This window comes from Ovis aries, chromosome Y (genome assembly GCF_016772045.2).
Source record: "Ovis aries strain OAR_USU_Benz2616 breed Rambouillet chromosome Y, ARS-UI_Ramb_v3.0, whole genome shotgun sequence".
NCBI lineage: Eukaryota > Metazoa > Chordata > Mammalia > Artiodactyla > Bovidae > Ovis > Ovis aries.
The window spans coordinates 4,811,175-4,835,370 of record NC_082741.1 but is presented as its reverse complement, the minus strand read 5'-3'; the positions used below and the strand labels follow the sequence as shown (position 1 = coordinate 4,835,370).

The 24,196-nt window shown below is 46.7% G+C and overlaps 1 protein-coding gene and 1 non-coding gene across 5 annotated transcripts in view; both read right to left on the bottom strand.

Moving 5' to 3' along the window:
• The window catches only part of LOC101118590 (steroid sulfatase), a 227,089-nt gene that overhangs the window by 53,709 nt on the left and 149,184 nt on the right, over window positions 1-24,196 (bottom strand). For 3 of the 4 annotated variants that reach the window (XM_027963559.3, XM_042242173.2, XM_042242174.2), the window contains exon 11: window positions 15,668-19,529. The exons of the other annotated variant lie outside the window; for it this stretch is intronic. In XM_027963559.3, coding sequence (XP_027819360.3) covers window positions 19,156-19,529 — 374 coding nt within the window. In that variant the 3' untranslated portion in view covers window positions 15,668-19,155. Of the gene's footprint in view, window positions 1-15,667; window positions 19,530-24,196 lie in introns of those variants that run through there. 4 annotated transcript variants of the gene reach the window in all.
• On the bottom strand, window positions 14,899-14,971 carry TRNAC-ACA (transfer RNA cysteine (anticodon ACA)). The gene has a single exon. It is a non-coding gene; the product is annotated as a tRNA-Cys (tRNA).

Below are 24,196 nucleotides of genomic sequence, written 5' to 3'. Positions count from 1 at the left end.
TCCCAAATACACCAATGTATCATTTGGAGTCTAGAACCCAGGGTAAGTTTAGAAACTGCTATTATAGGATATTCCATGAGATATTTATTTCAAAGTAACACAAAGAAAAATTTATTTTAAAATATTGTCCAGTAAAGGACGAAGTGGATACAAGTGTATATGATGCAATCATTTCACTGAGATTTCTAGGTTAATGAAAAATTGCATATGCTGATACAAAAAGTCAGTTCACTATGATTCTAATGGGACAATTCATTATTTTCAATAAACAATTTATTTTTTAAAGATTTTTCTGATGTGGGCCATTTTTAACGTCTCTATCAGTTAGTTACAGTATTTCCCTTGTGTTATGTTTTGGCCAAGAGGCATGTGGGATCTGAGTTCCCTGACCAGGGATCGAATCTGCAGCCCGTGGATTGGAAGGCAAAGTCCCAAACGCTGGACCATCAGGGAGGTCCCTAAGACAGCCATTTTTACACAGGTAGTTTGACACCACTCTAAATGGTAACTGAGCTGAAGGGGAATGTCTCAATAGTTTATTCACTTTCTGGATGCCTCAGATGATGAGAGGGTATGAAAAGGTGTCCTGCTTGGAAAAATAACGCTTTCACCTTGACTGTTTAAGAATTTTTCCGGATTGTTCTGCAAAAACCATTGCATTGCATGAAGGAGGCATAAAGAGGTTCTGACAAAGACTCATATAGGGGTGGGGAAGGGACAAAGAGTCACAGAAGGTAGTAAACACGACTGAAGGGGACACATTGTCATTCAAAGGGAACAGACGTAAGGATGAGCAGTGGGCTGGGCTTCCCCAGTAGCTCAGCGGTAAAGAATTCATCCGCGATGAAGGAGATGTGGGTTTCCCCCCCTGGGTCGGGAACATCCCCTAGAGGAGAGAGCATAGCAACCCACTCCAGTATTCTTGCCCGGGAAATCCCACAGACAGAGGAGCCTCGCAGGCTACAGTCCATGGGGTCGCAAGAGTCCTGCACGGTTCAGTGAGTGAACAACAACACACATTTAAGGTTCCTGCATGTCTCTCCTTGACGTGACAGCCCATTTCTCTTTAGCACTTTTTAGCACCAGTGTCTGGATGGACCACGGTTTATTTATCCACTGACCTACTGAAGGACACCTTGGTGGCTTCCGAGTCTGGGCAGTCAGGAATACTGCAGCGGTAAGCATCGGTGTGCAGGCCTCTGTGTGCATGTCAGTTTCCAACTCTTTTGGGACCACTGTGTTTCTAATCGCCTGTACATCGTGAGCAGAGACGGAAGAAGGGACAGGGAGGACTGGTCTTGGATTAAATGGTCCAGAGACCTTGAAAGGCATAACTTCCCAGGGTCCAGAGACGATGAAACATTCCTGTGAAGGTTTCAGACATCATTCTGTTCACGTGACATGCAAATCCTAGATGCCCATCCTAAAGGAGGTCAGGCATGAATATTCACGGGAAGGACTGATGCTGAAGCTGAAACTCCAATCCTTTGGCCACCTGATGCGAAGACCTGACTCATTGGGAAAGACCCTGATGCTGGGAAAGACTGAAGGTGGGAGGAGAAGGGGACGACAGAGGATGAGACGGTTGGATGGCATCACCGACTCAATGGACATGAGTTTGAATAAGCTCCAGGAGATGCTGAAGGACAGGGAGGCCTGGCGTGCTGCAATCCACAGGGTCGCAAAGAGTCGGACACGACTGAGGAACTGAACAACAAAGAGATGTAAAGGTGAATAAAAAGGGGTCCCTCCCCCAAGGAGCTGATGGTCTAAAACATATCTCGGATCCACACGTAACACAAGATACAAGAGCAGTGGTTATGAGTTAAAATGGGGAAACGCTATGTTTCCTAAAAAGGACATGATTCTAAGATCAACAGCGGCTCATGGATTTGTGGATAACAGCCAGTGGATGGAGAAGGGGGAATTCAATATTCTTCTCCAGCATGAAGAGCAGCTGGAACACAGCTGGTTTGCTCATTAAGGTGAAATAAAAACCAAAGTGACATCGAAAGCCCGTGGTGGCGGTGGTGGTTTAGTTGCTCAGTCGTGTCCGACTCTTGCGACCCCATAGACTGTAGCCCACCAGGCTCTTCCGTCCAGGGGATTCTCCAGGCAAGAATCCTGGAGAGGCTCTGACACAAATCACAGCAAGATCCTCTATGACCCACCTCCCGGAGTAATGGAAATAAAAGCAAAAATAAACAGACGGGACCTCAGCTCAGTTCAGTTCAGTTCAGTTGCTCAGTCGTGTCTGACTCTTTGCGACCCCATGAATCGCAGCATGCCAGGCCTCCCTGTCCATCACCAACTCCCAGAGTTCACTCATACTCACACCCATTGAGTCAGTGATACCATCCAGCCATCTCATCCTTTGTCGTCCCCTTCTCCTCCTGCCCCCAATCCCTCCCAGCATCAGAGTCTTTTCCAATGAGTCAACTCTTCACATGAGGTGGCCAAAGTACTGGAGTTACACTTAAAAGCTCTTGCACAATGAAGGAAACTATAAGCAAGGTGAAAAGAGAACCTTCGGAATGGGAGAAAATAATAGCAAATGAAGCAACTGACAGAGAATTCATCTCCAAAATATACAAGCAACTCCTGCAGCTCAATTCCAGAAAAATAAGCAACCCAATCAAAAAACGGGCCAAAGACCTAAACAGACATTTCTCCAAAGAAGACATAGAGATGGTTAACAAACACACAAAAATGTTGCTCAACATCTCTCATTATCAGAGAAATGCAAATCAAAACCACAATGAGGTACCATCTCACGCCCAGTCAGAATGGCTGCGATCCAAAGGTCTACAAACAATAAATGCTGGAGAGGGTGTGGAGAAAAGGGAACCCTCTTACACTGTTGGTGGGAATGCAAACTAGTACAGCCACTATGGAGAACAGTGTGGAGATTCCTTAAAAACCTGGAAACAGAACTGCCTTATGACCTAGCGATCCCACTGCTGGGCATACACACTGAGGAAACCAGGACTGAAAGAGACACGTGTACCCCAGTGTTCATCACAGCCCTGTTTACAACAGCCAGGACATGGAAGCAACCCAGATGTCCATCAGCAGATGAATGGATAAGAAAGCAGTGGTACATATACACAATGGAATATTACCCAGCCATTAAAAAGAATATATTTGAATCAGTTCTAATGAGGTGGATGAAACTGGAGCCCATTATACAGACTGAAGTAAGTCAGAAAGAAAAATACCAATACAGTATACTAACACATATATATGGAATTTAGAAAGATGGTAACGATAACCCTATATGCGAGACAGCAAAAGAGACACAGATGTACAGAAGAGTCTTTTGGACTCTGTGGGTGAAGGCGAGGGTGGCATGATCTGAGAGAATAGCATTGAAACATGTATATTATCATATGTGAAACGGATCACCAGTCCAGGTTCGATGCATGAGACAGGGCGCTCAGGGCTGGTGCACTGGGATGCTCCAGAGGGATGGGACTGGGAGGGAGGTGGGAGGGGAGACTCAAGATGGGGAACACAGGTACACCCGTGGTGGATTCCTGTCAATGTATGGCAAAAGCCACCACAATATGGTAAAGTAATTTGCCTCCAATTATAATAAATAATTTTTTAAATATATAATTGGATCACACACACACACACAAATACTGGAGTGGGTTGCTACTTCCTCCTCCAAGGGATCTTCCCAAACCAGGGATCGAACCTGTGGTGGCTATTCTATATCCTGCATTGGGAAATGGATTCTTCCCCACCAGTGCCAGCTGGGAAGCTCCATCTTGTAACAATAGTTGGTTCTATGTCATATCCTTTAATAGATATGAAAACACTTTGATCTTCACCTTTTTTTTTTTTTTTATGACTGTAACTATTTTCTCTTACCAAAAGGTTTCCAATGCTCACCCAGGATGTTGCATGTTTCAGCTCTTTATTCCCTCCTGGAGCAGGCTTTCTGCACTGGGCAGGCTCCAAGTCAGGTCAAAAACAGACGAATAAACCGTCCCTTAGGATGCGGATTTGCTCAAGGCCGGGCTGATCTTTCCTTCTCCTCCCTGCTAGGGAAGCTGGGGACTGCGGTTTTTCCAGATTGCAGAATGATGGATTGTCCTCCCCAAGTTACAATGCTCCCGAGTCCACTGTTTTTCCTGAGATCCAACCATTTTGCTGGAACAAATGCTGCCTGGATTGCGGCAAGCCTTTGGTTAATTTCCCGATTCACGCTGAAGTTATTTTATGACGACTTTTTCCAGCTGTCTCACTGATTTTACAGGGAAGGGAAATTATGCTGGTCCCTACCTTGCCATTTTCACCGCTGTCAACTTGATTGCTTTCATTGATGAAACCTTATGAAATAGATGGTAACGCTGGCCACAGGCTTTCCCTCCCTTGTACACATGTCCTGTTCTGATGCCAATCTGTCATTACCGCCTGTGACTGCTGAAATCTACGGATCCACCTTCTGCCTCTGGGTTTGGCCAGGGAACTTGTTTGCAGCGGAAAGTCGTATACACACACCCGCACAGACTTGCAACTTATCTGTACCTGGGGTTGCCCTCGCCTCAGTTCAGTCGCTCAGTCATGTCCGACACTTTGCGACCCCATGAACTGCAGCACGCCAGGCCTCCCTGTCCATCACCAACTCCCAGAGTCCACCCAAACCCATGTCCATTGAGTCGGTGATGCCATCCAACCATCTCATCCTCTGTCGTCCCATTCTCCTCCTGCCCTCAATCTTTCCCAGCACCAGGGTCTTTTCCAATGAGTCAGCTCTTCGAATCAGGTGGCTAAACTATTGCAGTTTCAGCTTTAGCATCAGTCCTTCCAATGAACACCGAGGACTGATCTCCTTTAGGATGGACTGGTTGGATCTCCTTGCAGTCCAAGGGACTCGCAAGAGTCTTCTCCAGCACCAAAGTTCAAAAGCATCAGTTCTTCAGCGCTCAGCCTTCTCTATAGTCCAACTCTCACATGACTATTGGAAAAACCACAGCCTTGACTAGACAGACCTTTGTTGGCAAAGTAATGTCTCTGCTTTTGAATATGCTATCTAGGTTGGTCATAACTTTCCTTCCAAGGAGGAAGCGTCTTTTAATTTCATGGCTGCAATCACCATCCGCAGTAATTTTGGAGCCCAAAAAATAAAGTCTGACACTGTTTCCAGTGTTCTCTCATCTATTTGCCCTGAAGTGATGGGACCAGATGCCATGATCTTAGTTTTCTGAATGTTGAGCTTTAAGCCAACTTTTTCACTCTCCTCTTTCACTTTCATCATGTTGAAACCACTGGGTCAGACAAGGCTTGAGGACAAGCTTGGACCAGCCTCCTTCCTGGAGAATGAGGGGGCCACATGGAGAGGGAAACCCCGAGCTTCCTACCGTCACCGGTGAGGTTATAGTAAGTCAGTCACCTCAGCTCTTCATCCACCCATTACAGATGCCGGAGCCAAGATCCACGTAGACAGTTCTAGACAGTAAGTAGCCACCCAACACAGCCTGAACGTTTGCATGAAGCCAGTGAGTTCTGCGATGCCAGGACACACACAGAGACCCCTGATACTTCATGTCTATTCATCACCTTCCCTCTTTACCCTATGAAAATAAACACCTACACTCCGGAGGGAAAAAAGGTAACCATTCAGGCAGACTACGTTGCAATATTAAAAGGTTATGTTCTGATCCAGGCACCACCATCCTGACTACAACTGTATCTGAAGATGGCGACGATGCCTGAAGCTTGGGGGTGAGGTCATGGATGCCTGAAGCTGCCGTCTATGGGGTCAGGATTACAGTCTTCCTACTTCTGTGTTTGCTTCAAATTTTCCACCCTACAATGCTTTTTTTTAAAAAAGAGATAATAATAATAAGGTTAGCAATTGCCTTGCACTCTTTGTATCCCGTGTTTCCATTTGGAATAACGTCGATGAGACTGAATTTTAAAATGTTCACCCAGTGCCTCTCTCAAGAAACATATCACACTATTTCATTCTAAGCCTTCCTTTTGCATTTCTGCGGTTTCAAAGGGCAGATTGAAAGCATTTTCCTGTCAACATGAACCCCCTGCAATCCCATGCAAATTATAAATAAATGACCCTTAGTAATATCACACATAATGTAAAAAGAAAAATTAGAAGGCACAGTCTCCTCTACATTCGTGTCACATTTTGTGCTTGATGGCAGCGTCTTGCTTTTTCAACACCTAAGATTGAAGGCGGGAGGAGAAGGGGATCACAGAGAATGAGATGGTTGGGTGGCATTGCCGACTCAACAGACATGAGTTTGAGCAAGCTCCGGGAGCTGGTGATGGACAGGGAAGCCTGGCGTGCTGCGGTCCATGGGTCACAAAAAGTCAGACAGGATTGAGGCACTGAACAACCAGATATTGGCAAGCAAAGTGGACCACATGGTAATCAGAGGGTTGAGTTCTATGCTGGAAAGAACCCTCTATTTCTCTGCCAAGATAAGAGAAAATGTAGGGCAATGTGATTAACTCCCCACATTGGCAAAATCCATGCTTTATGGTTCAGGAAAATGCTCTTCTACCAACTAGGAAATGGTTTAGGGTACTATTTCAGTTTGCATTTATCCTTATAAATTACAATTAAAACAGTAGGAAAGATACATCAGAATGGGTTTTAATGTGGTCCTGCCGAAAACACTTTCTAATTAGGTAATCTTCTCTTATTAGAAGAGTTAAAATGCATTCTTCGAAATTGTGTTTGATCATAATGGTGCCTTAAAATTCAGCAACCACTGTCACAGGCTTCCATTCTCAGGCACTAGAGGGACTCACATCGTGAACACTGAATTATTTTATGTTGGAATTCAGTCTTCAAAATTAGTGATTTAGAGTAACATTCATTCACTTGGTCAAAACCTTTTTCCTCCATCAAAGTGAAAAGTGAAAGTGAAAGTCACTCAGTCCTGTCTGACTCTTTGCGACAGTCCATGGGATTCTCCAGGCCAGAATACTGGAGTGGGTAGCCTTTCCCTTCTCCAAGGAATCTTCCCAGCCGAGGGATCAAACCCAGGTCTCCCACATTGCAGGCAGATTCTTTACCAGCTGAGCCACCAGGGAAGCCCAAGACTATTGGAGCAGGTTGCTATTCCCTTCTCCAGGGATCGAACCCACATCTCCCCCATTGTAGGCAGATTCTTTACCAGCTGAGCCATCAGGGAAGCCCAAGACTATTGGAGCAGGCTGCTATTCCCTTTTCCAGGGGATCTTCCTGACCCAGGGACTGAACCCACATCTCCCCCATTGTAGGCAGATTCTTTACCAGCTGAGCCATCAGGGAAGCCCAACACAGCCTCCAGGGCTGCTGGCAAGCCCAGTTTTGTCACGGCCATCAATTTCTAGAAAAGGCAGCTTGCCATCCAGCTGTTAGGATTCCTGCTGGTGGAGGCCAGATCTCATCGAAAGAGAATCCAAGGGCCCTGCCCCTTCCTAGAACAAATCACCACATCTTCGGAAGGGATTTCTGGCATTTCTAGGAAACTTCCAGGCCGTGGAGAAGCATAGAGGCCATCTTCTGCAGAGACGTATGTATTTTTAGAGCATGGGAAGTGATGATCTGACGCTAGACCCCCTGCACGTTTTAGACATATGAGACGCTGAGGGTGAAGGTCAGAGATCCTGGCTCCTCTGTCTGCCCCGGCGTGAAGCAGTTGTGTGGACAGGAGCATTCATCAAGCGCTTCCTCATGCATTCTCTAGGGTCACCGAAGACGGACGATTACAGGGTAATTGCCACGCTGCGACCCGTGGCAACTTCGGTCCTCCGACCTCTAGTTTATCATCTTTTAAGAGAAATGCGCCATAAACAGAAGCGGGGATGATTAAGCTTTGCTTCGACGTCCGACACTAATCTTCCTCTCCCTCTCCTGCCGGAAGACGTTAAATCACTCTCTCATTTCCGCTTGGCCGTTCTCTTTGAATTGTCATCCTTGTAGAATTTAAGCAACTATACACGGGCAGAAACATTTTTAGTCCCGGAAAACCTCTAACATTGCTGTCATGGAAATTGCACAATATGGCTTTAAATATTTTTTTTTTTCCCCTCACATGAGTTGCCCTTTAAAATATCGCCATGGGAAAACAATACCACTATATACAATATTTTTTTTTTTTTTTGCACCAGAAGTCACTGAACAGTCTTGGGCTGAAAATAAAAAGGGCAGACAATACAAAGGATAAAAGGTCAGAAGGGGGTTTACTGGCATTTAAACTAATAATATTAGGATGCAAATAAATATCACTGCTTTGACTATGTGTTCTTTTTACTTTAAACACAGTGTCAAAAAATTTTAACACGCAATTAAAGGAGGTTAAACATTTTGAACACATTGAAAAGGGCACGCAATGTAGGGTTTGTTGTTATCGTTAAAGCAGAGGCACTGACTTTGTACAGTCCTTGCTAAGTTTCCATGCGATGTAACATGTTACCCAGTGATTTATTTATTTGTTTATTTACCTCCATGATGTACATGCAGGAAAGGTTAGGACATGTGTACATTTCTGAAGATACAGTCAACCTAAATGTTAATTTCTGTGTTTTTAAAAAATTTGTTTGTTTTGTCCTCCTGGCCCAAAGCCATTCTCATTTTTCTTCTCCTCTAACAACCTAAAATATCTTTCTAAGCCTGCGTAAGCCTCAACTATTCCAGTGTCCAAAACGCCCCAAGATTCCTTAGGACATAATCTCTAAGGGGGTAAAAATGAGAGATGAAATATTCAGCAAAATTTAATCATTCTTCCTCTACAGAAAGAGAGGGGTGGCGTAAGTCAGTCAAAAAGAACACACTTCAGGAGGCAGTGATGACATTTAAACCCTCGGGCACTCAAGGAAAGACTGAGTGCTTGATGCATTGTTCCTGGCTCACCCTAGACGGCGGCTCAGATGGTAGGAAAAATGCCTGCAATGCAGGAGACCTCGGTTCAAGCCCTGGGTCGCGAAGATCCCCTGGAGAAGGAAATGGCATCCCACTCCATATTCTTGCCTGGACAACCTCATGTGTACAGAGGAGCCTGGAGGGCTCCAGTCCACGGCGTCGCAAAGAGTCGGCCAGAAGTGAGTGAGTAACACTTTCACCCTAGATGGTCACTGTGGGCCCTCTGAGGCTCTGCTTGGTGTCACCTTCAATCAGGGGCCCAACCTCTATCTGAGATGCTGGAAATTCCTCTCCTAGCAACAGGCCCTGCGGTTCCAACTAACAAGGGACATTTCTCCCAACACACAAGGTCAGTACGTCTGAGGACCACAGAGCAAGCCACAGGTCTTTAGAAATCAACACGCTGCTGGCTGTATCAGAATCAACACACACACACAAAACCACATGCCTATTTCCTTGGATGCAATAAGCCAGCTCCACCAATCTGATCTCCGTCTTAATGAGCAGGACCCTCATCACACCGTCTCCTTCACTCGGGAAGTGCCCCAGGTCTATATGTTAGCTCACGGATTCGACGCCTGGGTTGAGTTCACACAATGCTCTCCAGCCTTCACTGTCAGGCCAATCAAAATAACAAGTTCTATCGATGACTTACATATCCAGCTCTCTCTACACCGCAATCTAACCAAGGCTGCCACGTATGGTGGCTCAGGTTGCGCACTGAACAAACAGAGGAAACAGCGCTTCCTATGGTGGAGTGTGCTTGTCACCCCCGGAGTTGTGCAGTGAGCAACACAGACATGGAAACACACATGAAGACTGAAAATCTATCCATTCATTTTTTTAAACGAAAACATCACAGCATAAATCTGAGCATAAAGCATATTTACATCCTGTTTTTTGCATGTTTCCCCATCTGTAACAAGAGAATCATAACATCTGATAAGAGATGTGTGTGCGTGCATGCTAAGTCTTCAGTCGTGTCTGACTCTTTGTGACCCCCATCAACTGTAGCCCACCAGGCTCCTCTGTCCATGGGACTCTCCAGGCAAGAAGACTGGAGTGGGTTGCCATGCCCTTCTCTAGGGGAATCTTCCGGAACCCGGGATCGAACTCGTGTCTCCTGAATTGCAGGTGGATTCTTTACGACCAGCACCAGCTGGGAAGCCCCTGATAGAGATGTAGTGAAGATTCCAAGTCCATGAACCCACAGAAGCACTTGGAATCAGGCCTGGGAGGAAGGAGTCGAACCAAACTTCATTCCACAGGCCAGCCTATCAGAGCAACGCGTGGGCCCTGGGACCTTTTCCCACTTCACCTTCAGGGCGACGAAACATGCTCCGGAAACTCACTTATCTCTGCTTCTGATGGCACAGCTGGGAACACGTCTCCCTGATACAAGCTCTAACGGATGAGCTGTCTGATGACTCTCTCTCTCAGCAGTCACCGACCCGACGCTTTTGATGAAATGCCACGAGTGCCCTTTTCGGAATTATCTGAAACTCAACTTCTCCCAACCTTTTCATACGGCACTTGTCACCTTTGCTGAGAGGCACTACAGGACGCTGCTTTCCAGTCTGGCTGCAAAATGCTCCTCAGATTTTCACACGGAACTGATGCTCTGCGTAAACTGAATGTTTTCGATGCTGACTTTCGAAGGGAAGCACAGGAAACAGGCATCTTGTGGTTTAATTGGATCTATTAAACACAAGCTACATGGCACTATTTCAAAGGTTGCTGAAAGAAGTTGTCGTAAACACATTACGTCATCTTCTGATCTTTTTTCCTAAGGACAAAATCCGATCAACAAAAACTAAAATATGACATTCACTGGACTCTCACATAGGCCAGGAAATATTTTTGAAGGTATTTTCAAAAGTGATTAGGTTTGCAAGGCATTAAAAAAACAATATTCCCTGCAGGATACCTGGTCCTGTCTAAAACTTGCATCAGGCATTTGGTGCATCAGACATTTGGTCCAGAAGACGTCTGGTCCACACCAAAAAGTTCTTGAAATTCAGTCCTATCGAAAATGTCCACAAGCAGGTGTGCCACGCCAAACGATTTTGGATGGGACAAAACATCAAGGACCTTTTGGTGTGGACCGAGAAGTCTCCATGGGCATTTTGAAAAGGACTGAAGATAACCAAACATCAAGAACCTTTTTGAGGGCTGCCCTGGTGGTCCAGCGGTTAAGAATTCACCTGCCAGTTTGCAGGGGACACCGGTCCAATCCCTGGTCCAGGAAGATCCCACATCCTGGGTAGCAACTAAGCCACACTCCTGAAGTCCGTGTGTACCTAGAGCTTGTGTTCCACAGTGAGAGAAGTCCATGCAATAAGAAGCTTCTGCGCCACAACTAGAGAGTACCACCCCCAACCTCTGCAACCAGAGCAAGGCTGCAGGCAGCCAGGAAGACCCTGCACAGCCAAAAATGAAAGAAGGAAATTTCACAAGGAACTTTTGATACGAATCAAATGTCTTATGAACATTTTGGACAGGACCAAATTTGAATATTTTGCTAACTAGAATATTTTATAAAAAATGACTGAGTCCCTTTGGTTCACCCTAAACTATCACAACATTGTCAACTGGCTACACCTCAATGCTGCTGCTGCTGCTAAGTCACTTCAGTCGTGTCCAACTCTCTGTGACCCCATAGACGGGCAGCCCACCAGGCTCTGCCGTCCCTGGGATTCTCCAGGCAAGAACACTGGAGTGGGTTGCCATGTCCTTCTTCAATTCATGAAAGTGAAAAGTGAAAGTGAAGTCGCTCAGTTGTATCCGACCCTCAGCGACCCCATGACACTGCCATATAAAGTTTTTAAAAAAAGCTTTTTAAAAATGCATTCATTACAGAGTAGGAAATGGCAAATCTACTCCAGTATTCTGCCTGGAAAATTCCATGGACAGAGGAGCTTGGCAGGCTATGGTCCATGGGGTCGCAAAGAATTGGACACACCTGAGCGACTGACACACACATCCAAGGAGAATTAAAGGATATTTGACAAGAGATGGGACACCACTCTGAAGCAAAATGAATCTTTTAAAAAATATATACTCATTAGATTTGCTATTAGAAATCACAGCAATCTCTCCTAGGCATAGGCAATATCTTTTGAAATCTGCTATCTTCCTGTAATCAATGAAGCAAGTCATATGCCACCATGAGAAAGAATCTCGATGTTTAATTAATCATCAAACTGTCAGTTATGTAAAGAATCCAACTGTGTTTCTCACTCACTGAGACAGTGGTTGCAGAATCAGTTCTCCATTCTGGGCCGTAGGCAGGTGGTGGTAACGCATAATACATGTTTAAGTTTGTCTTTCCCACCTTCTTTGGGGTTGCAAAGAGTCAGACAGGACTGAGCGACTGAACTGAACTCCCACCTTCTAAGGGTTGAAGGCCTTTAAAGAATCACGGCATATTCCATACATCCTTGTCAATTCATCTTTCAGTGACATTAAAGATTCTGTCTACACCAGCTCATACTATGAATAATGTTGCAATGAGCATGGTTGTGCAGCCATCTCTTTGAGGTCCTGATTTCAATTTGGGGGCAAAATCCCCCAGAAGGGAGAAGGCTGGATCATAAGGTAGTTCTATTTTTTAATGTCTTGAGGAGCCTCCATAATGTTTTTGGGGGGCTTCCCTGGCGGCTCAGCGGTAAAGAATCCACCCGCAGTTCAGGAGATGCAGGAGACTCGAGTTCCATCCCTCGGTCAGGATCAGGAGATCCAGGAGACTCAGGTTCAATCCCAGGGTTGGGAAGATTCCCCTGGAGGAGGGCACGGCAACCCACTGCAGTATGCTGGTTTGGAGGGTCCCATGGACAGAGGAGCCTGGCGGGCTACAGTCCACGGGGTCAGAAAGACTCAGACACAAGGAAACTGACTGAACACACACCCACACCGTTTTTCACAGCAGCGACATCATTTTGCATTCCCACCAATAGTGTAGAGGGTTATAACTTCCCGACAACCTTGCCAAGACTAGTTGCCTTTTTTTTAAAAAAAAAATAATAGACAGACTTGAACTTTAAAAATGAGGGAAATCTTGCAGTCAACAACAACATGGATGAATCTTAGGGGGCAGATGCTAAGTGAACTAAGGACAGACACTGCGTGGTCCCATGTGTATGAGGAAACCCACAGAGGCAGAGAGCAGAATTACGGTTTGCCAAGGGGTTGGAAGCCTGGCGTGCTGCAGTCCATGGGGTCGCAATGAGTCGGACAGGACTGAGGGACTGAACTGAAGGGGCTGGAGGGGTGAGGAGAAGGGGGACTTTCTATCAACAGATACAAAGTTTCAGTTATGCAGAAGGAACAGATCTCCTGTACATCTCTGTGCCTGTGGTTAAGAAGACTGCATCCCCTCCAGCAAAATCTAGGAGGGCAGATCTCATGTTGAGCATCGTTCCCATCATAAAGTCAAAATTAAAAAGAAAAATTCGTGCATAGGCTTCTATTCAGGGCAACACCAGTAAATTGGGGAAAGACAACTTTTTGCAATCCAAAACATTCTCACAAGAGTGTCAGGTTTATATAATACGACCGTGCCGGCATGCTTAGCCGCTCAGTCGTGACCGAGTCTCTGTGACCCCATGGACTGTAGCCCGCCGGGCTCCTCCATCCATGGGATTCTCCAGGCAAGAACGCTGGAGCGGGTTGCTATGCCCTCCTCCAGGGTGTCTTCCCGACACAGGGATGGAACCCAGGTCTGCTGCATTGCAGGTGGATTCTTTAACAGCTGAGCCACCAGGGAAACCCAGATAGTGTATTAGTTGAGATAGGGAACTCCAGGTGCTGCTACACTGACAACCTCCAAATCTCAGTGTCTTCAAAATAAAAAGAGCAGATCTTTCTATATATATCTCTCTCTTTATCTGGCTGCACTGGGTCCTGGTGACAGCATGCGGGGTCTTCTGTCTTCACTGCGGCGAGGCTGGATTGTTTAGCTGTGGCATGCGGGATTCTAGTTCCCGGACCGGGGATCAAACCCAGGACCCCCTGCACTGGGAACTCGAAGACTTGGCCACTGGACCACCCGGGAAGGCCCCAGAAAAGGTTACATGCTGTTCCAGTCTCAGTCTTCTGTCGATCGGGGAAACCGTGGTTTCTCTGGAGCTGCCCCAGCTGGTGACTCAGCAGATCCCGGCTATTTCACCACCATCATGGAATCACCTCCCCCTGAGGACCATCTCAGAGTCATTACCTGGACAGTCTGCATTCAGTAGCTACAAACGGAGCACGCTGCGGGAAACGTCCTGGCTGGGCCTGACTGCCTCAGTGGCCCCGAAGATAAAAGAAAGCAGAGAAAATCTTCTTGCCCGGTACCCAGTACCGCGATGACACATGAGACAGTTTCTGCTTCACACGCAGTTACAGAGGGGTCCCGCCCACCCAAGCCTATGCCAGATCTTCGTGTGTGGCTGCGTCTTGCACCCCGTGTTACATTTGAAAGTGAAGTCGCTCAGTCGTGTCTGACTCTTTGCGACCCTGTGGACTGTAGCCCACCAGGCTCCTCTGTCCATGGGGTTCTCCAGGCAAGAGTACTAGAGTGGGTTGCCATTTCCTTCTCCAGGGGATCTTCCCGACCCAGGAATCGAACCCACGTCTCCCGCATTGCAGGCAGATGCTTTAACGACATCAATTTCAATAGGCAACTCAAAGTTCATATTTATAAAAACATATTCATTGGAAATTTTTTTATTATCAAATCAATCAAAACCATGGACTGAATATATTCTTGGTATCATGGAGATGGTTACAAAGGAGTTACGTGGGGAAAAAAAATGATTATAATACAACTGGTTATAATTCATTTCTGTAACATACATCTGTGTGGGTGTGTAATGTGATTGTGTGTGAAAGTGAAAGAGAGTGAAAGTGAAGTTGCTCAGTCGTGTCCGACTCTCTGCGACCTCATGGATTATAGCCCACCAGGCTGCTCTGTCCATGGGATTTTCCAGGCAAGAGTACTGGACTGGGGCGCCATTTCCTTCTCCAGGGGGATCTTCCCAACCCAGGGATTGAACCCGGGTCTCCTGCATTGTAGGCAGATGCTTTTACCGTCTGAGCCACCAGGGAACTCCAGAGATTGTGTGTATAAAGTCTCAAAGATATACTCAGAAATACTTAAGGTATTTTCTGCTTGATGGTCAGGTTAAAAGTGATTCTTTCTCTTCAGTAGTGTGAATGCTGCATTTTTCTACAATTTTTTTTTGTACTAAAAAACACTTGCAGATAAATATAAGCAAGGCTGTAAAGACAGCTAACACTTTCTTAGGACTTATAACATGCCAGGCACTTTATAACTATGATCCCATTGAATTTACTACAAGCCTTTCATTGGAAACTGACCAACAGCTGTAGCAACATGCAAGCCTTGGAACCCAAGAGATGGCCAGGGCGTCCACACTGACTTCTAATCATGAATCTCAGGAGCTACCTTATTTGTTATTATTATTACTATTTCTCATCCATCCATGTACTCCCCACATCTCCCCAGAGCCTCTGACATTCCGTGGAGATTTAATGAACTGAAACCCCATTCCCCATTACTTAAGGTCATACCCCAGACATAGCAAACACCCCTCCAGGCTCCTCTGGCCATGGGATTCTCCAGACAAGAACACTGGAGTGGGTTGCTATTTCCTTCTCCAGGGGATCTTCCCAACCCCGGGATGGAACCCAGGTCTCCCGCATTGCCCGCAGACTCTTGACTGACTGAACACTCCGCACACTTGCTGAATTGAGCCCCATGGAAAACCAAGCAGGAGAGAATTTTTAATTGCCAAGGAAAACTTTATTTTCATTTGAAGTTAACATGACAATAAGGTTCTGGGAAACCTTCATAGATGCGATCATGTCACAGATTCCATCGTTCAGACACGTGACAAACACGTTGCCCGCTTCTTCCGTGGATGTCCTTCAGGGCCACCGGACATCTGTGCCCCTTTCTGAAACCTTCATCACCTCTGATACACAGGTTACAATTGTGCTTTTCACACCTCATTAATGATGTTGTCAAATCATGCCTGCCAATAGGTCACCGTTAGCTTAAGCTTTTAATGTCTGTGAAATGCTAGAAATATAATGATATATATTTTTTTTCCAGAAAGAATTTGTTTAAAGCTTTAAAACCCACAAAGAGCAGGACATACAAGAGATCACACCAGTGGCAATTCAAATTTCCTGTTGTGCATTCCAAGCCAAACTTTCAAGTGGTAAATGGTAATTATGATTATTACAAAGAAACCTGATTTTCAGATGCACTGAGACATAATGGAGATCTAAGTTATTTTGAGGCAAATACTTCAAAGCTGATTCTGAGTCTAGAGGTAAATGTATCCTTTGTGGGCTGTTACCCGTGTACAGATTAAACAATCAGTGCTATACAAAGCTGTGCATTAACAACATCTGCAAAAGTCCTTCCACTGATTTCAGCCTCAAACACAACGTTCTGACATCATAAAATGTCTTGTAAAATCCACGTGCGTTGAGTGTGTCCAACTCTGAGCAAATATGGTCATCTTTTAGCACGTAAGTTGGTAACAGTGGCTTTAGATAGGTTTTGCCTGATAACAGCAATAATTCTAACCCACCAGTAACACGCTCATGCATTCTTTCATGACAGTATTTCCGAAAACAACATGACACGCTTTTGGCAAATTTCTGGAATGAGAAATCTGAATTAAGAGAAAGAATCCCGCTTGCTTTCCAACTCTGAACCATTCCCAGGGAGGCGGAAGGAACCATTTGTCTTTTTTTTTTTTTTTAAGACAGAGAAAGATTTGCAATCTGAAATAACAGGCTCCTGGTTCATCCACCTCATTAGACCTCACTGAAATGCATTCCTTTTTTACAGGTGAGTAATATTCCACTGTGTATATGTGCCAAGTGAAGTAAGTCAGAAAGAAAAAGACAAACACTGTATATTAACACATTTATACGGAACTTAGAAAGATGGTATCAACGATCCTACATGCAGGGCAACAAAGGAGACAGAGATGTACAGAACAGACTTTTGGACTCTGTGGGAGAAGGGGAGGGTGGGATGATTTGAGAGGACAGCATGGAAACACGTATATTACCATATGAGAAAGAGATGACCAGGGAAAGCTAATGCATGAAGCTGGGCTGGGCACTCAAAGCCAGTGCTCTGGGACAACCCAGAGGGATGGAGTGGGGAGGGATGTGGGAGGGGCAGTTCAGGATGAGGGGACACATGGTCACCTGTGACCGATTCATGTGGATGTACAGCAAAGACCACCACGATATGGTGACGTCATTATCCTCCAAGAGAAATAAATTAATTAATTTAAAAAAATTCTGAAATAGCAGACCGTAAGGAGGCGCTCCAGAGATGCTGTCGGAACTTAGACACTGTTCGGCAGGGACAAAGACGGGAAGGCAGAGACCAGTCGGAGAGCTGGAGACACGCTTACACACATTTTTCTCCAAAGTGCCTGGATGGCAGGGTCCTCACGTCCAGAGGGGACAGAGTATTCCACTGACCCGCACTCCCATGGGATCGAGAAAACCCCTGACCCAGGAGCAGACAGACGCTGAGACATGTTCGCTACAGAAATGAAAGAGAGGTAGCGGGACCACAGCTCCCGTGTACAGATGACTGAACGAATCCTCACCATATCGGGGGAGCGCGTATAGTGTCTGAAGGTCACCTAGGTGTTCTCCACTCAGGGGAACTCTTTGCCCAGAAGGGGCTGGTGGTCCGGACTTGGGAACTCTCTCCACCTGTGGCCCCTGTCTCCCAGTCTCCTAAATGACCCCGTTAGGCCTCATCCCTGCATTCCTGAGGTCGCAGGAAATGCAATTCAAACGGAATCGTGCATGTCACGACCAACACAAGGCACAGATATTGCTTACCTGCAGGGTCAGGCCAACAAAACACAAGGACGGGCATGAACCACCATTCTCTAGTTATGAAATTCGGCATCGAGATGTCACGGGTATGGGTCATAGACTGCTTATGTCTGACTGCTGTGTCTTCGTGAGTAAGGGTCGTGGACTGCTTATGTCTGATGGCTCGTGTCTTCGTGGGTATGGGTCGTGGACTGCTTATGTCTGATGGCTCGTGTCTTCGTGGGTATGGGTCGTGGACTGCTTATGTCTGATGGCTCGTGTCTTCGTGGGTATGGGTCGTGGACTGCTTATGTCTGATTGCTCATGTCTTCACGGGTATGGGTCGTGGACTGTCTGATTGCTCAAGTTTTTGTGGGTGTGGGTCATTGACTGCTTATGTCTGATGGCTTGTGTCTCCCCCACCCCAAACCCCCAACCCCTGTGAAATAGCATACATTTCACACGCCAATAATTCTGAATCTAACTGTTAGAGGGGATTTCTCGGACTGCAGAATCTCTGAAGTTGGACTCTTGGTTCAGAAATGCTGTTCACCCAAGGGACAGCAGAAGCCAAACAGCGTGCTACAAATGACGGGCTGGAAACACTCAGACAGGAGAGAGGTGTCTCAGCTTCGACATTCGCTGAGAGCTCACCAAAAGGCGGTCGCACAAACCACAGCTGCAAGTCTCTGTTGCTTCTCCTTCAGCAGTGAGGAGCTTCTAAACATTGCAGACTTCTCAAAGAAAGACACATATCCACGTACAAACATGGATAGTGTGAAGAGTGTTTCATACGTATTTGCAAATAATACTGACAATAATCGCCTTTCAGAAACCAGAAGACGGCAACTTAACCATCATCCGTGATTGGGCAAGATGCTCTTTTACGCAGGGTAAAAAAGGGGCACGTGTTAGATTTCAATCAACACTTAACATTTGATTCACTGTCACGCGATGCTCTCTAGGGGAAATCTTGGTGGCCGGTGCATCAAGTCAGCTGTGGAGTAAGCGACGCCTTCAGCTGTGGATCACGCTGTCTGAGAGGTCAGCAGCTCACCTGCGCCCTTTCCTGCCCTCCACTGCACAGATGTTGGACACTCATGGCCCAGTCATCCGTCCACGTGAACAACTGGCCTCGGAAGATGTAAATAACATCTGTGTCTCTGTTTATTGCAAACGTTGATTCCCCTCCTCCCCGGGGCGGGGGGGTGGTGGACAGGTGTGTGTGTGTGTGTGTGTGTGTGTGTGTGTGTGTGTGGAAGGGGGTCTTGATGGAGCCTCCAGGTGCGTGGGGAGGAGGGAGGCGGCCAGGGCTGCCTCCCCCAGGGTCGATCCTGGGCGTTCATCCCTGATGCCGGCAGGGTGGCCCCCCCACCCTGTGCACCCCCAGACGCTGCCGATAACGGCTAAAGACTCTGTCTCCCATCCTGATCCTCCCGGTCACACTGGCAGGACAGCCCCCATGACGAGCAGCACAGCTGCAGCCACGGCTTCCAGATCAGGTTCCCCAGCGACAGCTGGTTGGGGACGTCCTGAAGGGTTCGGGTGTGGCGGGCTGCCGCCTCCTGCATGGCCTCCAGGATCTCCTGGAACCGCGGCTCCGATGTCGGGGTTAACGGGTTTCTCTCCCGGGGGTCTCTGGAAATCTCAAACAGCAGGGGCGGGTCGTGGTAGGTGACGTACTGCCCGTGACAGAAACACAGGTGGGTGGGAAAGCATCCGTTGGCGCCCTCGGGGGAGAACTTGGGGGTGAAGAAAAAGGCCTTCCAGATAGACGTGCCTGTGGTGGGACAAGCAGAGAAGGCAGTGTGGTGGGAACAGGGTTGTTATAGTCACCCCCAAAGAAAGCATGCATGGAAAACCACCCTCTGGGTGCTTCAAGAAGGCAGAGACTCAGTTATGGATGGACTGGATTTATCACACTTAAGGCTCAAAAAAGAGTAAGCATCATAGCTAAAAAAGAAAAAGCAAGAAAACACAAGTTGTTATCTAACTGCCAAGGAGGAAAAGACAAAGGTGATTATGCAATAGCTGCTAAGCTGCTAAGTCACTTCAGTCATGTCCGACTCTGTGTGACCCCATAGACGGCAGCCCACCAGGCTCCCCATCCCTGGGATTCTCCAGGCAAGAACACTGGCTGTTATAATGCAAAAACTGATTTTTTTTTTGGACCTCGCCTCTAGGGGGAGCCCGAAAGCTGCAACCACTGAAGCTGTGGGCCCAAGAGCCCACAGTGAGAGAGGCCCCCACAATGACAAGCCCATGCACCACACTTAGAGAAAGTACCGTCCCCACACACACACAGCAACAAAGACTCAGGGCATTCGAAATAAATAAAATAAAAAAGTTTAAAAAATGTAAGTGTTGTGATCCATTTGTTGCTGTTCAGTTCAGCTCAGTTCAGTCGCTCAGTCGTGTCTGACTCTTTGCGACCCCATGGACTGCGGCACCCCAGGCCTCCCTGTCCATCACCAACTCCTGGAGCTTGCTCAAACTCATGTCCCTTGAGTTGGTGATGCCATCCAGCCATCTCATCCTCTGTCGTCCCCTTCTTCTCCTGCCTTCAATCTTTCCCAGCATCAGGGTCTCTTCCAATGACTAAATAGTCAATGTTAAAATGTTAGAAAAACAAAAATTGATTTACAAACAAATAATTGTAAAATTATTGATTTACTGTTTATCTTACGACACTACGACTTTCTGAGAGCTGGCTCTGATAGAGGTCTAGAAACTGCATCCTGGGCAGAAAAAGGTGGCAGGTGAAAACAGAGTTGATGTGTATGCTGCTGCTAAGTCACTTCAGTCGTGTCCGACTCTGTGCGACCCCACAGACGGTAGCCCACCAGGCTCCCCCGTCCCTGGGATTCTCCAGGCAAGAACACTGGAGTGGGTTGCCATTTCCTTCTCCAATGCATGAAAGTGAAAAGTGAAAGTGAAGTCGCTCAGTCGTGTCCGACTCTTTGCGACCCCATGGGCTGCAGCCTACCAAGCTCCTCTGCCCATGGGATTTCCCAATAAACCAGATGAAGTTAGGTTCAGACTGGAAATGTCCTTTCCTGCTTTATTCTTCAAGCTTTTTTTATAGAAAACCATAGAGACTGGCCCCTAGAAAGCATCACACACCTACTTAATTCACTCTGATCATCTGTTTGTGTCATGGAAACGGTGGTTTTGTAATTGCACGTACTGAGTGCTCACCCACAGATCCAAATGCAAAATAAATTAATGGACATCAGAAGACAATTAGCACAGATGTCCACATTCTCCCCCAAAAAGCCCCTGACCCCAGACAAGTATATTCGAGGGCGAGTAAGGGTAAATATTCCCTGAAGGAGGGCATGGCAACCCACTCCAGTATTCTCACCTGGAGAATCCCATGGACAGACGAGCCTGGTGGGCTATAGTCCATGGGGTCGCACAAAATTGGACATGACTGAGCGACTGAGCATGCATACACACAGGTTTAAGGACCAGTCAGTAAATAAACATTAAGCATTCTCACAGGGAGCAGACACGTAGCTCGGACAAGTGTAGACTTAAGAAGTAATTTTTCTGAAGATTTGTTTGGCGTGCCATTGAGGTGTCTGCCTTTATCTCGCCCAATCTGGATTTTTAAAACCTTTCTATAAAAAAGAAACGTTGTGCATGCTCGTACAATTTTGTTAGACCACTCTGGGTTTGCTCAAATGCATTTTATTGCACGTGCCAGGCTCTTATGTCCTCGGAATTTTCCAGGCAAGAATATAGTGGAGCCGTGCCCTCCTCCAGGGGATCTTCCTGACCCGGGGACTGAACCTGCATCCCTTACATCTCCTGCATTGGCAGGAAGATTCTTTACCACTGTGCCGCCTGGAAAAGCCTAGGTTTATAAGATACGAAGCCTTAGTTCAGGGTCTGTTCTGCGGTTCACCAGGAAACCAGGAATCCACAGTCAAAGGTGTCATTTCAACAGAAAGGAGGCACCTACCGTCACCTGCATTTCTAATACACCTGTTTAATCTTGTTTTTCAAATTAATTTTGATGACGTATTTCATCTGGGATTTCTCCATATACTACTAAAAATCTTTTCAGTTAAAAAAACCTTTTTGCTACTAAAAATCTTTTGAGTTAAAAAATTTTTTTCGTTTATGGTTAAAATCCCAGTGCACTCTGGAAAAGGTTGTTTTCTCTCTTTGTCACAGATAAAGAGTTTGACCACCACGGAATCGGAATCTTAAACTCAACTACAATTGAGATTCAGTGACCAGAGGAAGCAATTATTAACCTTTACAGTTAGAACGCAGGGAAACTACAGGCAGCATTTTTTTTCAAAAACAAAAGTATTCTACGTATTGATGGGAACAATCATTTGAATTCGGTTTAAATGATGCTTCAAAATTTGAGAGAAAGTGAAAGTCGCTCAGTTGTGACCCCATGGACTATATACAGGCCATGGGATTCTCCAGGCCAGAACACTGGAGTGGGTTGTCATTTCCTTCTCCAGGGGATCTTCCCAACCGAGGTCTCCTGCATTGCAGGCGGATTCTTTAACAGCTGAGCCATCAGGGAAGCCCAAACTTTAAGAGAGTTACGGCTAAACCGCAAAGATGTCTGTGACTTACTAAGTTGCAGGATGGCTTTGTCATTCTCATACAAAGTGCTATGGAGCGCACTATTTACCTTTGAAACATTTTTATGTAGAATCACAGCTTAACAGGGGGCTCCTCTGGTGGCTCAGAAGGTAAAGAGTCTGCCTGCAGTGAGGAAGACCTGGGTTCAATCCCTGATTCAGGGAAGATCCCCTGGAAGAGGGTAAGGCAACCCACTACAGTATTCTTGCCTGGAGAATCCCATGGACAGAGGAGCCTGGCGGGCTACAGTCCATGGGGTCACAAAGCGTCAGACACGACTGAGCAACTAACGCTTTCACAGGTTAAAAAAAAAGTGACTCACTTTCTTTCCATTCACAAGAAAAGAAAGCTTCCAGTCCTTTGACAAAGTGGCAAATAGAATTTAATTGAGAACAGCCTGACTCCTGAGCTGGACCCCGAATTCAGCCCTTTCCAAGCTTCAAATTAGCAATGGTGCCCTGAGATTCCCTGGGGCTCTGAGGGGCGTGTGAAGCCCAGGACAGGCACCGCTGTTGTGATCTTGATCGCTTTCAGGGACTCGGCCACAAGAAAGGGTTCCGAGGTCCCTTGGCAGACAGGCCTCGAGAATGAGCACGCGGGGTCTCCAAGGACAAACGGGGACAATGCAAAGCCCACTGAGCTGTCCACGGAGGCATCAGAAGAACATTCTGCAGATAAAAGCTGCTTAATCCCTCCTAACAGATGCCAGTCTGCTTTGCAAATTACATCCCCCTTCATGCAAGGATTCTTGTGGGTCTAGACCCATGACCAGCCTCCTGGGGCCACATCCCTTACTCTGAGCTCGGAACGGTGTCTTGTCTTGGTGGCTCACTGAGTACAATGTGCTTGAACTCTCCCGCCCCTTCTGTTGGCTCTGACAGGCTGGGTTCCAACCCCAGTTATGCGGTCTCCTAGCTGTGGGATGCTCGGCGTGGCTGTTAACCTCTCAAGCTCCCGTCTCCTTTTCTGATTTGCTGTTGTTTAGCCACTCAGTCCTGTCCGACTCTTTTGCAACCCCATGGACTGTAGCCCGCCAGGCTCCTTTGTCCATGGAATTCTCCAGGCAAGAATACTGGAGTGGGGTGCCATTCCCTTCTCCAAGGGATCTTCCCCAACCCAGGGATGAAACTCAGGTCTCCTGCATTGGAGGCAGACTCTTTACCTTCTAAGCCACCAGGGGAGCCCCTCTTTGAATGTAAAGCTGCCAGCAGTCTAAGACGAGACCACTGCTTTCCAGCTGTTCTTCAACCTGTTGCCACTGCAATACAAGTTTTAAGACACTTTTGTCCATCCCCGCCATCTTCAGGATTCTTAAAGAACATGAGCAACAAAATTTAAAGTAACACAGTAACTCTTAATTTATCACTCACATTTTGATGGCCCTTGATGAATGTGGTTTAACTGCTTGTCTTGGCGAGATTAATTTTCTACGCATGGGGGACTCCGTGTATATATCATAGCAGCCAAATACAGTCATTTGGGGGTTTTGGTCTTAGCAGCGTTTCCCGCTACAAACTGCCACCTTGGAGTGCTTCGAGAGGCATGGCAGGGGTTTCCCTGGTGGCTCAGTGGTAAAGAGTCTGCCTGCCAACGCCGGGGACACAGGTTGGATCCCTGATTCAGGAAGATTCCCACGTGCCTCGGGGCAACCAAGCCCAGTAGCCACAACTTCTGAGGCCACGCGCTACAGCTACTGAAGCTCACACACCCAAGAGCCTGTGCTCCACAACAAGATAAAAGCAGGCACCGAAGCAAGAGAGTAGCCCTCGCAGCAAAGAAGACCCAGCACAGACAAAAATAAAGAAAATAACCTTTTTTTTTTTTTTAAAAAAGGAA